Genomic DNA, 16265 nt, shown 5'->3' with positions numbered 1-16265 from the left:
AGGTGTTTCAGAAACAAAATAACTGTTTTGCTTATGCATTTATTAGAACAGTTTAAACACCTTTTATTGAATTATGACTTGTAACGTAGGCAAACTTAAATCTATATCAAAGGAAACAAACCTTGTTCGGAATTACAAACATTATACCTCACATATATTTTTGTAAGATGTAATCAATTCCTGCCTTCCCTTAAACCTCATTCATCCTCCAAAACATTTTTCTGTATGTATTGTTACCACAGTTTCCATATTTGTAAGCAATTTTCTCCTACCCTTTTTAAAAGATTCCATTTCAAGTTCTGTTATTCCTGTTACAATATTCACTACTTCAAATACTGTTGGTTTAGACTTTGATTTCCATTTCCTAGTAATTGCTTTTTTGGCAGTCACCAGATTTTAAACTTAACAAGGCCTTACTATGTCTGGGCAATTCAGATCCTGTATCCCAGCTCAAAAAATAATTTCCTTAGTTACAGCTGTTTGCCTACTCAACTTTTCTGACAAAGTACCGTGTAGAGAATTTAAGTCTGCCAACTCATTGTATTCCCAAAACATGTTTCCAGTTTTCTTCCTTCCTCTTCACACCTCCAGCATTTTCCATCTATCTGAGAAAATATCTTTGGACTCTTCTTGGAGAATAAAAATACCTAACAGGCATACATTTGGGAGCCATATATATGTCCTCCCATTGTTTCTTTGGGAAGATAGACTGAATAAGTAATTCACAATCTTTTTTCTAATCTCCTCTGTTTGATGCCTGTAGTTATCATGTTATATACCCTACTAATTATCTCTTTAACAGGAGCTTCTGTTTTAGAGTCAACTAAAAGTCTACCAGTGCAGGTCTTTCATGTAGGGTTCCCTTATGCCTTTTTTCTTTGTCTGTATTCTGATATCAATCCCTGATAAGGAAGACAGTCTCTAGCCTGCAGTCCAAATGTCTTCATGGCTTTTTCCAATTCTGTTACCTTTCTCCTATAATTATTGGTTCCTTTGCCAGTTTGCTCCAGTAAATTCCAGCTCCTCCTTACCCATTCTCTGTATCTCTAATTGCAGTCATCCTTATCAGTCTCTCCTTTCTGTATTCCCATGTTGGCTTTGTTCTTAGAATACTCACTGCTACTATATGAATATAATAATCTGCATGACTGTTCTTCTTAAGGATTTGCATCCAAAATCCTACTCTTCACATATTTCTTGAATTTCCTCCCTGCTTTCATCATCATCATCATCTCTTCCACATTGAATTGTAGCTTTCTACTTGTGCTGTGTGTAGCTTTCTACTTGTGTTGTGTGTAAGAGCGTTAACTGTGTATCACTAAAGTATCCCTTCAAATCCGGTAATGCTAAACAGCCTTATCCTACTGGAAGGATCAACTTATCCCACTTGAGTCTTGCCCTCTTCCCATATCAGGTAAAATCCTTAAACTTTTTATTAATTACTATCACAACTTTTCCTCTGGTTGATGAAATATGCCTGATCTGTGTATAAAACTAAAGGGACTAAAACAGTTTTACTGCTTGTATCTTGCTATCCATATCTACAGACGACCTTTTAGTTTCTCTGTTTTTGTACTATCTTTTATTTAGTCTCTTTCCACGTATCTGTAGCTGCTGTAACAAATCTTTTTTAACCCATACTCCAAAATACTTCATTTTATCATGTCCTCATAAATATGGGTATTGATGAAACAATTCATGTGTGGGTATGTTCTTAGTTTTATCTTTATTAATTTAATATTCTGAAAAAGCTTGAAACTGTCTCAGAATGTTCCACAACACTGAGATGTCCTTTACTGATTTTTATCAGGTACAAAATAATATCTGCAAATAAAGCCGTTTACTGATTACCATACCCATTATATCCTTGAATTCTTAAGTAATTTATTTTCTTTGCCAGTGGTGTTAAGTATAACACAAATAACAAAGGGGAAAGAGAATATCCCTGCCTGTTTCCTTTGTTCTGATGCAAGTTTTCAGAGAGGAACTGTCCTGCCTTGATTTTTACCTCTGATCCCTCATATGTCCACCTAAGTAGTGCTGTTATTGTATCAAGGAATGCAAATGCTTCCATTGCCCTAATCATAAAATACCAGCTGACTCTATTGAATGCTTTCTCTGCATTAGGACCCACCAGCAACAGTATTTTCTTACATTCTGCTTCTCTCTGCATCATCATTTTTGTATTAATATTGTCAAATGTTTGCCCCCCCCCCCCCAACAAAACCACATTGATCCATATCTGTCAATTTTGGCAGCACTTTTGCCATTCATTTAGCCACTGTAGATATAATTTAGAATCATGGTTTAAAAATGAAATGGGCCTAAACGAAGCTGGATGTGATGGTTCTTTACCACCCTAGCTTTTTTTTGCAGGATGTTGATGGTTCCCCTCCTTTAAAATACTGATAAATCCTTCCAGGTATGTATCACTTGCTTTTCCACTGAAAGTCTGGAAGTTAGGAGTGAAGAATCTATTTCTAGAGACTTTCCTGCAGATTGGTTATACATCACTGATTTTTATATCTCCTCCTGTCTTGAGACCAGTAATTGTTGAGCCACATCTACCTCTAAATTTGGCATATTTAAATTTTCCATAAATATGTTCATTTGTGCTTTTTCTTGATTTCCACATTTATTTGCTTTATACAAATTCCTTTTAAAGTATTTTCTGGTTATGTTTCTTGTTATAGGCTCCCTAAGTTTGGAAACAACCTAACAACCTTTTTTACTTTCTGTTGCCTAAGTTGTGGTGCTAGTTTCTGTGCTCTGGAATTATCAAAAAAAAAAAAAAAACATTGATTAACAACCATCTATCTAAACTCCTGCATATTATACAGGCACACCCTTATTTTCTCTTTAGCACTCTGCAGTTGCATCTTTTCTTGTTTTGAGAGATTCCACTGATTTATGCAGTATGTTGACCTTTGTCAGCCCCTCTAAATAATTCTTGTTATGTTTTTAGCGGGTCTATATTATAACATCAAAGTTTTTAAACATTGAATGTTATAATATTGAACCCGTAATGTCGAACGCTGAAAACAGCAAAGGCGCAGGACACCAAATTCTTTCCCAGGGAAAGAATTTGGTGGCCCGTTGCTGTGGCTTCTCTGTTTTCAGCGTTCGATATGTTGGAATGTTACGGGTTGGGTTCAGGTAAGTGTGCAATTGTGTGTAGGTTAGGGTTAGGGGCGGGTTAGGGAGCGGGTCAGGTAAGTGTGCGGTTCAGGTAAGTGTGCGGTTGTGTGTAGGTTAGGGTTAGGGGACGGGTTAGGTGAGTTAGGGTTAGGGCGCGGGTCAGGTAAGTGTGCGGTTGTGTGTAGATTAGGGTTAGGGGGCTGGTTAGGTGAGTTAGGGTTAGGGCGCGGGTGAGGTGAGTGTGCAATAGTGACGGACCTTAGGGTTGGGTTAAAGTAAGTGGATAGCTAGTAGTGTATGTAACGTTTAGTTTAGGTTTAGGTGTAGGAATTTAAGTGCATGTGTGTGGATTGCTGTTTTTTGTGTGTGTTTGTATTGTGTGTATGTTTCTCGGAATAGCGTTTTTTTTTTTTTTTTTTCCCTAGGAAAAAAATTCGGTATTCTGACTGTTTGATAGTTTTCAGATTTCGGTGTTTGTGGTTCGATATTATAACATTCGATGTTTAAAAACTTCAATGTTTTAATATAGACCCGTTTTTAGCCATATCTCTGTTTTATTTCTACCCTATTTTTAAACTCCACTTTCCTTTTATTCCACTCACTAGCTATAACGTCTGAAGTACTTTCTGTCTTTCTGAATAACTGCCAAATAATTTCCACTACCCATTCCTTAAATTCTTCTCTTAGGTAGTGGGGAAGCGCCAGTGTCTTTTTACTTCATTATTTTAGTTGTTATTGGCATGTGATCTGAAATTGTTTTTGAATGTGTGTCAAAGCTCTGAATTAAGTGCACATGTCCCTTGGAATATAATTTGTCTAGGCTAGCCCAGATGTCCTTCATGGATGCATCTGCAGTCATAACAACTGGGTTGTCCTGTCGTCAGGCAGCCCTTCGGTCGGCCGGATTCCAAAGTCTGGGTCCGGCTTCGGCTGATGTCGCACTTCACCCGACGTCATCTCTGCTGGTCTTCGGGTATAAAGGCATCAGCCGACGCCATTTTCCTTTTTTTCTTGCCGCGTGGCGCCCAAAGCAGAAGCTGTTCGCAAGTGCCGGTCGGTCAGATCCAGAGATTACTACTACCGAATACTACTTCGAAGACTTCTAAAAAGCTAAGTACCCCGTTGGGGACTCTTTCTTGCCTCAGCCGATGTCAGAAAAAGTCAATAACTGTTTAACTTGTGGGAAACAAATACCTCATAAAGATTTCCACTCTTACTGTTTGCCTTGCTTAGGCCCAGACCACGACGTAGCAGCCTGTTCGGCCTGCGCTTCCTTCAACCGACGAACGCTAAGGCGTCGGTTGGAGTTTGCTGAACAGTTTTTCGGCTCAGACTTTGCGTATATTATGCCGTCGGATCCTCTGACTACCCAAATTATTAAAAAACGCAAGGAAAAAGACTGACACTCGCGGTCCGCGGTTTCGGCCGAAACCACGGTGAAGCAAGCCGCGAGTGTCTCGGTTTCGGCCGAAACCGAGAAAACTGGTCAATCTCCAGCCGAATCCATGGCTACTTCTGAGGCTCCTGCTACCTTACCTGAATCGGCCTCAGAAATTTTGCCTACAACCGTGGTTTCTACTGATTTATCAGACACCATCCCTTTGGATGTCTCTACCCCAGCACGTGGTGCTGCTAGACCCCCTGCAGCCATGTCTATCAAGGCCTTTGCCAGGGCCAAAGCAGCCAAATCTGCTAAGGCAGTGCCTGTTAAACCTCCCTCACACAGGCCCACTTCTAGTTCACAAATGCTTACTCTGGCAGAAGATTTAATATCCTTAATTAGGGGATCCCAATCTCACCCAGACAGGGCCTCTCATCCCCCTGAAAAGAGACCTAGGACAGAGTCCCCCGAGCCAGTGTCCTCTGAGGCTTCTGCGGATGACTCCGACATTTCAGAACAGCCAGAGGACCCTTTTTCTACATATGAAGACTCCGATGCTGAAGAATCCATTCCAGCTGCCTCTCCACCAGAGGAATTTTCCTTTGGGGAAACCTTGCACGCCATGAGAGAACAATTCCAATGGCAGGGACAAGATTTCTCAGACTCAAGAAAAAGGCTTAGGACCTTCCTACACTTACCACAACATAGGCCCTTAGCTATACCTCCTGTTTTACCTGTTGTGGATGACGCATTTAATGATGTCTGCACTGCTCCTGATTCTTTACCTCCTGCCCCTGCCAAACCTGATAGATATTACAGGGTACCTGACACTCATCACCACCTATACAAGGCCCCACTGGCAGACCCCAAAACTATTTCCCAGGGGCCTAAGGCAGTAGCCTCGACCACAGCAAAACCCTATTCCTTCAGAAAGGGAATCCAGGTCCTTAGACAGATGGGGAAAAAGTTTACACCTCTGCTACTCTCTCAGCTAGAGCTTTAAACTGTCAATTTCACATGATCCAATACCAAGAGTTTATGCTTGATCAGTTAACTAAGAAAGTATCCTCTGATGAATCTTTAGACAAGAAATATGTATTAGAAATGGTAAATAACATACAACAGGTTAGTAACCATTCCTTAAAATGTGGCTATGATGCACTGGAGGCTTCATTTAGATCAGCCATGACTGGCACAGTGATAAGAAGACATGCATGGCTGAAAGAACAGGTCTTACCGGATCATGTTAAAGCAAAGCTATTAGATGCTCCCATGGATAAGGCCAGTTTATTTGGTACACCTGCCCAGCAGGTAATGAAGAAAATGGAAGAAAAGGCAAAATCTGTACAGACAGTTAAAGATTTCTTACAGGTTCAGCCCCAAGGTTTAGCAGGAACTGGCCTGCCAAAATTGGTCCTTTCCTGACTCCACAAGATCCCAAAGGGGCAGAAACAGGCGATCCAGAGGCAGAAATCAATCCAGAGGAGGTGCCTACAGAGGACGACAGTGGCAAGGTAATAACAGAGGCACAGACACAACCACTGCCACTGCAACAGGACAATCACAGTGACTTGACTCTAACTCCGCCTACCAGGGAGCAAATAGCAGCACCATTAGGGGGAAAGTTAGCCTTATTTTCACAAAATTGGCACTATATCACAAAAGACAAGTGGATTTTGCAAACCATAGACCAAGGCTACGGTTCCACTTCCACACCTTGCCAGTAAAAAGAGGAATGCCAAACCTGCCTCCAAATCAAAGATAGAAGCTCTACAGCAGATAACGAAATTATCCAAGATGAGAGCTGTGGAAAGAGTACCAATAACAGAACAGGGCAAAGGATTCTACTCCAGACTCTTCCTAGTACCAAGAAAAGAGAAAAGTTGGAGACCTATTCTCGACCTGTCCATCTTAAGCACATATATCATTGTCCCAAAATTCAAAATGCTGACCCTACAGCAACTTCTTCCCATGCTGGGCAAGGAGTGTTGGCTGGTAACTCTAGATCTCAAGGAGGCATACCTGCACGTCCCCATTCGACCCATTTGCAGAAGATACCTCAGATTTCTTGCAGGATCAGAGCATTATCAATTCTCAGCATTGCCCTTTGGCTTATCTACTGCGCCCAGAGTATTCACAAAATGCCTGGCATCAGTAATCGCTCACTGCAGACTACAGGGAATCCAAATTTATCCATACCTGGACGACTGCCTGCTACAAGCGGACAACAAAAGCAAGCTGACAACAGATTTACAGAGGGTCATTTACTTGCTACAAGCCCTGGGATACACAGTCAACTTACAAAAGTCAAGGCTGATACCATCCCAGACAAGAACATTCTTGGTGAATTGGACACAGTAAAACAAATGGCATTCCTAACTACAGAAAAACAAAAGAACTCCCTCTTTACTTCTTGGCATTAACAAGACAGAACAAACTAACAGCAAGAAAAGTTCTGCAGGCCTTGGGCTTCATGGCATCATGCATAATCTTGGTACCACATGCCAGACTGCATATGAGAAAACTACAGTGGTACCTAAAGAATTTATGGTCTCAACACAGGCACAGCCTAGAAGCAGAAATACCATTAATCCCATGCCTAAAACAGGAATTCCTCTGGTGGGCCCAAGCATGCCAGTCAAACCCAGGTCTACCCTTCCACAAGTTTCGAACAAGCCAAACCATCACAACAGACGCCTCAGACCTAGGATGGGGGGCGCACATGCTGGACAAATGCGTACAAGGATTGTGGACTCAGGACCAGCTGCACTTGCACATAAACCAAAAAGAAATGCTGGCAGTAAAACTGGCAATCCAAAAATTCAGACCATTCCTCAAAGAAGGCCATTTGAGGATAAGGACAGACAACACCACAGTCATGTGGTACATCAACAAACAGGGAGGCACTCATTCATACCCCCTATGCAGAATGACTTTGGACCTTTGGAATCTGGCTCTCAGCTACAACATCCAGTTACAGGCAATATTTGTACCGGGAAAAGAGAACACCCTAGCAGACATGTTAAGCAGAACCACCTCGGATGCTCACGAATGGATGCTACACCCAGACATCTTCAAGACCATCACAAAGAAATGGGGAATGCCACAAATAGATCTATTCGCTTCCCCTCTCAATCACCAGCTCAAAAAATTCTGCACAAGGACATTCCACCCACTTGCATGGAAGGCGGATTCTCTTTCCTTCAGCTGGACAGGTCTGACAGCATATGCATTTCCACCTCTTCCCTTGATACACAAGGTATTACTGAAAATCAAAGAGGAACGCCCAAGGATAATCCTGATAGCTCCGAACTGGCCAAGACAACACTGGTACCCACTGCTGAGGAGCATGTCTCGGGAGAAAATGTGGTCAATACCCCTGATGCCTTTGATGTTAACTCAGAACAACTACAGCATCATGCATCCAAACCTAAAAACTTTGCAGCTGACTGCCTGGAACATCACATAGCAGCAACTAAGCCAGATCTTTCCCAAAGGGTTAAAGACATTATCCTTGAAGCCCGCAGACCTTCAACAAGAAGGAACTATGCAGGAAAATGGAAAAGGTTTGTCATTTGGAGTACTGAAAGAGGAAAAGATGTGTCAATATAGATATTGCAAACATTCTGGAGTATTTGGCAGAGCTTTTACATACAGGCCTGTCCTATTCCTCCATCAAGATACATGCATCAGCTATTTCAGCAGAATACAGCTTTGATCCACCTGTCTTTTCACATCCTCTACTCAGGCAGTTCCTCAGAGGGATCAAGAATGTAAAACCTCCAAGGAAACCACCATTACCAGCATGGGACTTGAACTTTGTGCTAGAAAAGTTGACACTCCCTCCGTTCGAACCAGCAGCAACAGCAGATCTACAGCACCTATCATGGAAAACTGCTTTCCTACTGGCAATTACCTCAGCAAGGAGGGTTTCGGAACTACAGGCATTAATGGCAGTACAACCCTTCCTAATCTTCCATAAAGATAGGGTGTCCATGAGAACTAATCCTACATTTATGCCTAAGGTGGTATCCAGAGTGTCTTTAAACCAGGCAATCCACCTACCTACCTTCTTTCCCAATCCACAAAACAGAGGGAAAAGAATGCTGCATACCTTGGACGTACATAGACAGCTACGCTACTACCTGGACAGAACCAAAAGTAACAGAAAAACTGACCAGCTTTTGGTAGCCTATGCAACAGGGAGGGAAGGAAAAGCAATTTCCAAACAGACAATCTCCAAATGGATAGGAAATTGCATAAGATTTTGTTACTCGTTCCATGGAAAACCAATTCCACAGAACATAAGGCCTCATTCTACAAGGGCTACAGCCACTACCACAGCTTTCTTACGAGGAGTGGCAACCAAGGACATTATTGAGGCGGCTACTTGGACCTCCGTGCATACATTGGCCAAGCATTATAATTTACCTCTATATTCTAGATCCCGAGCAGGGTTTGCCACTGCTGTATTGCAAGGGATCCTAACCACACCATAATTTTATCATCCTCCTCCCCTAGTTGGCTATGGTATTCTACCCAGTTGTTATGACTGCAGATGCATCCATGAAGGACATAGTACAGTTTTGTACCTACCATAAATGTAGATGTCCAAACTGGATAGCATCTGCAGTCAGGATTACCCTCCCTCCTTCCCCTCTGTGGTACTCCTAGGGTATTTATCCTCCTAATAGCTAGCTGGGGAGGGGGAGTCTCTTATGGTGTATTTGTTTGTATATATGTACATACATGCTTATTTTTTGTGTTTGCCTTCTATCTTTTTGGAAACATTGGCATTTATCCAAAATTTAGCCTTCCAAGAGGGCAACTGGCATCTGGGGCAAGAAACACTGAGGAAAATGGCGTCGGCTGATGCCTTTATACCCGAAGACCAGCAGAGATGACGTCGGGTGAAGTGCGACATCAGCCGAAGCCGGACCCAGACTTTGGGATCCGGCCGACCGAAGGGCTGCCTGACGACAGGACAACCCAGTTGTTATGACTGCAGATGCTATCCAGTTCGGACATCTACATTTATGGTAGGTACAAAACTGTACTTTATTGTACTTTGGGGAATAATATGTAAATTATGTCCGGGTTCCTACTACTGAATTTGCATCTTCCATAAAAAATTCATAAATTTATTCAGAAATCTACCCTCTTTTGTTGTATTTTCCCTTATAGGTGCCCCAATACATACTCACGCTTATAAATCAATTTCCTATCCCCAGCTGCAAGTAATAGTCCCTGCTGAAAGTTAATTAGTTTTACCAAAATTTAAGCTCCATAAAGAGCAGTTTTAGGTGGAATATAGATACATTACAGCATAATCTTCTTCCCTTTCCAGTAGCCCCTTACTACCACAAATCTAATGTTATGATGTCATTGTTGACACTCCTGGCAATTAATATTCAGTCAGCGTTCTTTCATTATTGTTGAGTGTGAATGGTCTCTCAGGTACAGACAAAAAGGAAAGTGTTTCCATTATGGTAAGAAATTATTCCCACCTATCATATTGAATGGCTTTTTAAGATGTTTTTATTTTCGTGATACATGCACCCACTAATATTTGCCAGGTTGATCTTTTCTACATTTGTTTCTTGTCTTTTCCATTTGAACATGTCGTATTTTACAAGACACTTTTTATTTTTACTTTTTTTGTTTGGGGGTTTTCATTCAAACAAACCCTCCCAGAACACTCTCAGAACCTGTTAACTTAACAGAAATATACCCATGTGCATCTTTATGTAATGAAGTTTAACCCTCCTAGTAGGAACAGTGGTACTAAATAGATTGTGCCTGTGTCTGCAGTTGTGACCTAAATTTAAGGTTATCCATGCTAAGGTACATGTTACTTTCTGATCTCCTTTTTATACCACTTGCTGTCTATTTCTTTCTTTTTTTTAATTTATTCCCCTCCCAGACGTGAAAAACAACTTGCAACCACTTGTTCTATAATCAGCTTGTCTCAATGGAAACAGAAAAGAAAAAGTGTATCCCTCGACTACAGGCTCCTAAGGACATGCTAAACACTTATTGTTAAAGGAAAACTTTTCAAACCATTTAGTGTTATGTTATTTTACTTGTTTCCACTTAAAACTTGCTACTAGTTTAAGGCAAGGGTCTTGATCCAGGCATTCACCTATGCAAAAGTAAAAGAAAACAATTTAGCTTTACATATGTTATAATCTGTGTACTTTTACATCCCATTCCCCACCTCAACAAATCAAAATGTCAGCTTATTAACTTAATCATGCTTTTGTCTGGACTTTTTTCCTTTTTTCTTTCATTGTAATGCCTGCATTTCTTCATACAGAGAAAAATGAACAAAAGGAAAAAAATCTGTTTACTTCAGTATCTTTATCCCATACAGCAATAACTGAAAATACTTTACTATATAACATATAATTTATATCAGGAAACGTTAATACTGTTAAGAACAGAAACTGTTTTACATGGTTACATTTTTCCTTCTTCCCTTCCCCTTAGTGTATTTCTAAACATTACTGACATAAAATGAGGCAAAAGCCTTTCAGTCCCTCACAACTTTAGCAAAGCAAAAGTCCATTCATTCTACTTTTCCTTGAACAGTCATATTTCACAGGTGTGATTAATGCTTTGCAGTCTCACATTTATTCACTAATTTCCATATTGCTAGTCCTGTTCATCTCCTTCTCCCAACTCAAGACTCTGGTTCAATTCCAAGGTACTCCCGATTTTTGTAGTCACCTCTGTGCTTTTCTCTCTCTCTGAAGCATTTTTCTTTGGAAAACTGGAAAATGTTTCACTGGCAAAGTCTCTCTGTGAACTTCATTATCACAAGAATGAGAAGTAGGATCCTCTTCTTCTTGATGATTCACTTTTTGTTAGACTTTTGCATTTCCTCATCAGCCTGTTCTGCATTAAAGAATGACTTTGATCCTCCTGTAGAAATATTCCGAAGACAGCTGGATACAGCAACTTGAGTCTCGCACCTGCCTCTCAACATTCCCTGATTGTTGGCATAAATTTGTTTCTCCTCTGTTTAGTGTACAGTGAGTAATCATTTTGCACAAATACTCTGCTGTCTCCAGTTTTAAGACTTTGTCCTTCTAGCACAATTTTGTCAGGGTCATCTCTTTTCCTGTTGGTAGGATTGTATCTTTACTAATGTAGGTCTTTGCTACTTTCTCATGGTCAGGTTTGGAGCATGTAGGCAGTGTGCCCTTTCAATTATGAAATCCTGCTATGGAATACCAGTCCAATTGCTTATTTGTGCCTTCATAAAATTTAATACAGTTTGTTCCTACCAGTTTTTTCTGGTACAGCCGAACATTTCAGGTTTTCCTACAAGCTCTGTCCTGTAATTCTACCATTTTTTAAACATCTCTTCTTGAACAGTCTCATACTCGGCCTTTTCTTCATTTCAACATCTGATTTTTGCAGTTTAGTTTTATCAGTTCATCCGAATATTTGTTTAAAGCTTCTTCCATTTTTCTAGCCTTTTATTATTTGAGTTGATATACCTTTTTAATGTTTTGTTTATTTTAATCTGCTCTGAGCACATTTCACTTTTTTTTCATTTAGGTTAATAGAAACTATGTCTTCTACCATATATGGAACTTGAATTTATTTTTGCTGAACACCTGCAGGAGGATTCTTCCCACTCAGTCTTTTCTCTTCACCTTTTCTAGTTGATTTTCTTTTAGGCTCTTAGTTTCTTCTGTGCTAGTATTCAGGTAGTGTACTTACTAACCGGTAACTGAATTTATTAAAAGTGGCAGAGTTCTTGTCCCATAAATTTAATTTTCTTTTTACAACCTGGTAGAGCTAAAGTTAAGCTGTTTAATGTGTAGCCATCTTAGTCTCAGGAAACTTTTGCAGTAAAATTTGAGGATGTGCAATTTTTTCATGCTTTTTTACAGCACTCAGTTGCCTAAATATGAACTCTCCTGTGTAAAAAGGGACAGTTGGAAACCCTATAACATGGTACTATTTATAATGAACTTGCTCTTTGGCCTACCTTTGCTTTTTGACATTGACATCTGGTAACTATGGACTGAACTGTGACATCTGCTACTGTTAGTTCTTTACTATGTTTTTCATTGCTAACCACTGTAGTAAAAGCATGTTGTGTATCATACTCCTTGCACTGAAGCATTACAATGGATTTGTGTCAAAAGAGTGAAGGCTGTGGTAAGTAGTTATAATGCAATAATGCTTTAGTATTGAGGGCAGCAAGCAGGAAATTCATTAAACTGATGATAGTGTGGTTTGTAGTAATAATCAAATGTATGCATTATAAAATAAAGAAACCATCTGGTTTTGCATTTGATTTCTAACTAAGCATAAGGAATACATTTCCTTGAGTTAGTGAAACATTAGTGTACCATGTCTTGGTTATTGTACATCAATAACACCACTATACAACCTGAATTTTGGCACCCAGGTTTGGAACACTGTGTGCTACCCTGACATCTTTAGGACGAAGTTAACAACACTAAATGCAAATCTTTCTGTTTTTTGTTAAAATGTAACACTGTAAATTGCAAAAAACCTAATTCATTGCATTTTTAGAGGTTTTTGAAACATTAATTTTATTAAATCATATCTAGTTAATAACACTGAACAAATCTCTGTTTTGTTTTACTTGGAAAATTTAGATTTTTCATGCATTCTGAGATACATTTTCCTTTTTCAGCAAACTGAAAAAACTGAGTGAAGACAGTCTTACAAAGCAGCCAGAAGAAGTATTTGATGTTCTGGAAAAACTTGGTGAAGGGTAAGTAATTTGATAAGAGTTCCTAGATTTAAAAAAAATCTCTATTGGTCATAATGTTGGGGGCATGTTAGTATATATTGTTTTCAGATTAGTTGAATACATTATTGTGTGTTTGTGTGTTTCTTTTGTACTGGCTTCAAGGAGGGTTAACATGACTGTATAATTTAATCTATTTAACAAAGAGGAATGACAATGTTTGGCATGGTATTAATTGTGTGGTGAGTAGGTAGAGTCAAAACACTGGAAGACTTTGAGCAGTTATGGACTGCACAGCCTGCCCTAGTCTCTTGTTTTCCTTCACAATATTGCATTCTTAGATCCTGCTTAGTTTGCATATATGTATAGTTAGGGCACCCTTATGTCTGTACTATGCACTGTTATACTCATTTATAGTTTTATCCCTATTACACCCGGCTGAAAGTTTCTTGCTTGATGAAATACAACTTTTCATTTTTCACATTACTATTTTTGCATGTTCTGCTTTTATTTAAAATGTACCACTTGTTCTTTCCTATTCCCCCCTCCACATATTTTTATTCGTTATGTTTTGTTAAATGGGTTGCTCATCTGCTTTGTGCCTGTTTTCAGGGGTGGCTCAGGAGCACGGAATGCTTAAGTGACATGCACAGTTTTCTATAGTAGGCATATTGAAGCTGATGGAATCAAGCACAGGACAACAGAGTAAAGCTCTTTAGCAGCTCATAGCCTTAATCCCATCTGCCTAGCTGCCATGTGCACAGAATAAGTTTTTCATACATTTGCGTTTGGTACTTAAAAGCGACAGGCACACTTGCCATCTCTCTTCCTTTACTTGGCTTGTGGTACAGGCAACTTTCTGTTCTCTCCATGACCTGTTTTGTTGATTAGATTGCATAATGTGGTGCAAAGTCTGTCTTCTGATGTGATCATTTTTTTCTTCATCTGTCTTGTACTCTTCTGTTGGATTCCTGAGACTCAGATTACTGATCCTACAGAGTTTAACCATAAATGCCAGTGAGAAGATACCGTCTTCTCACTTGGGAGATTAGTTCTAATTATCATAGTTCTCCAATTGCAAGAACTCCTAAATCTTAAACCACAGGTGTTAGAACTGATTGGAACACAATATTTTCCCACAATATTTTCCCACAGTGATGAGTCAGCCCCATTTCACAATGCTTTGCTTTTACCTACCTCTCCATGTGTTTCTCAGTATTGGCATTTTAAATGGCCTTGGACTACTATTTTTGAATTTTCAACAATATTCATGATTTCTTTATTATTTGATGAGATATTTGATTGTATTTCTGTGACTGCTGTCTAGACAGTAACATATGACCTACTCCATAAGGAAAACAAAGATAATCCAGAAAGCTTTAGTCAGGTCTAGTATCCCACCTGTGACCCAGAGGGTGACAGGATTAAAGAAAAACAGAGTACAAAGGATTAGTGTGGGTAAAATCACTTTAACTAGCTGATCTAGTTGACCCTCTTGCTGATAATTTCAGCATGTCAGTTATTTAAAGGCAGTTACAGAAAATGGTGGGGGAGGGTCCAGGGGAGCTAATTGGAGGAAGATCTGTGATATGGAAAAGCAGGAAGGCAATCCCAAAGCTTAGAGGTTGATGTCTTATTTGAATATTCCTGAAGCCCCCATGAAGGTTTACCAGTTCAGCAGCATGTGAAACCTCATTCCTAGTTAAAAGGTTTTTATTTTTATTTTTAACAAACAAAAAATGACAACACACAATGACGGGCCACTATAGAACTGTATTTGAGAAAATTCACTTGAGCTTCATCAGGTCCATCTAATGGAGTGGTTAAGTTTTATCACTGAAAATGCCTGCTTTTACAAGGCTGTCCCCAAACTTTATGAAGGGTCTGTGTCTGCCTTTGTTGTCATATTTCTTAAAAGAAGACAACTTTTTATTACAGATCTTTTTCCAGTCTGTCTTGTCTTCATCAACACTTGTATTGCATGTAATGTGAGAGGCGGTGTCCACTTTTACAGGGCTCATATTTCCTGAACTAAATTATGAAAGACTAATCTTCTTTTGTTTGGCAAAAAGGATTACAGTACTTGGTTATAAGAGGCTCATGTACATGGTTAATGTGACCAGTCCTCATTTATTTTTTTATATAGATTTTAATAAATGAATAACAAATTTTAACATTAAAATGAATACAGAAATAGAAACATGTAGACAACTATTTGCAGAGGTGTCTACCAAATAACTAACAGTCTATGCATTCTTAAGATCAACAAAAGCAAAGGAGAAAAATACATTTTTATTTTTACTAACATATTGTCATCTGTTTAGTCAGCAGTTCTTGACCCCATTTCTTTTTCTGAAGAAGGCAGATCTCTCTCTAAGGTAAGCAAAGGTTTCCTGCTGGTTGGTGATGACCTGTCTGTGCTGTCCAGTATATATAAAAGTGACCACATATGACAAACCTGATTGGCCTCTGTTGTGACTCTGCAATGGAAATAAAGCATGCCTTTAGGACACTAATTACCTTTATCCTTCAAGTCAGTCCAAAATTTCAGACACAAACCTCATACTTGCTGTTACTTAAACTTAACCTCTTCAAATTTGCTGAAATGTTCAAAATAACAGGAAATGTACCAGTGATTCACAGCCATGCACATCTTGCCTCCCCTACCATCTCTGCAGTGTTAGTAATATGTGAAGGCGCAGCCACCTCTCCTTCTGACATAGTGTACCTCTACATTACTACATAGCACACCCATGCAGTATGTCTTGTATATAGGTAAGGCTTATGAGCAGTATACATGGCAGTGTTCAACAAGCAGAAGCACTGATGTTACTAAATGTGGTGTCCAGCTTGCAGTGCAGCCATACGTGTGTTACCCATACCAGGTTTTGCTATCCATTGGGGTAAAGTGATGTTCACTGTCCAGATAAATAGGTTAATAGGTTGGTACTAGGCTATCGGCCCTAGGGCCTATACAAATCTAGCCATAACAATTCCCTGGATATTTCT

General features: G+C 39.6%; 1 protein-coding gene across 1 annotated transcript in view; it reads left to right on the top strand.

The window, feature by feature from the left end:
- STK3 (serine/threonine kinase 3) overlaps positions 1 to 16265 on the top strand; it is a 3088627-nt gene that overhangs the window by 160723 nt on the left and 2911639 nt on the right. Inside the window, exon 2 of the mRNA XM_044065641.1 lies at positions 13200 to 13280. Within this exon, the coding sequence (XP_043921576.1) occupies positions 13200 to 13280 (81 nt within the window). The remainder of the gene's footprint in view (positions 1 to 13199; positions 13281 to 16265) is intronic.

The sequence above is a fragment of the Protopterus annectens genome, chromosome 3.part0 (genome assembly GCF_019279795.1).
Source record: "Protopterus annectens isolate FY-2018-M chromosome 3.part0, PAN1.0, whole genome shotgun sequence".
Classification (NCBI taxonomy): Eukaryota; Metazoa; Chordata; order Ceratodontiformes; family Protopteridae; genus Protopterus; species Protopterus annectens.
This window is presented reverse-complemented; position numbering and strand designations above follow the sequence as displayed.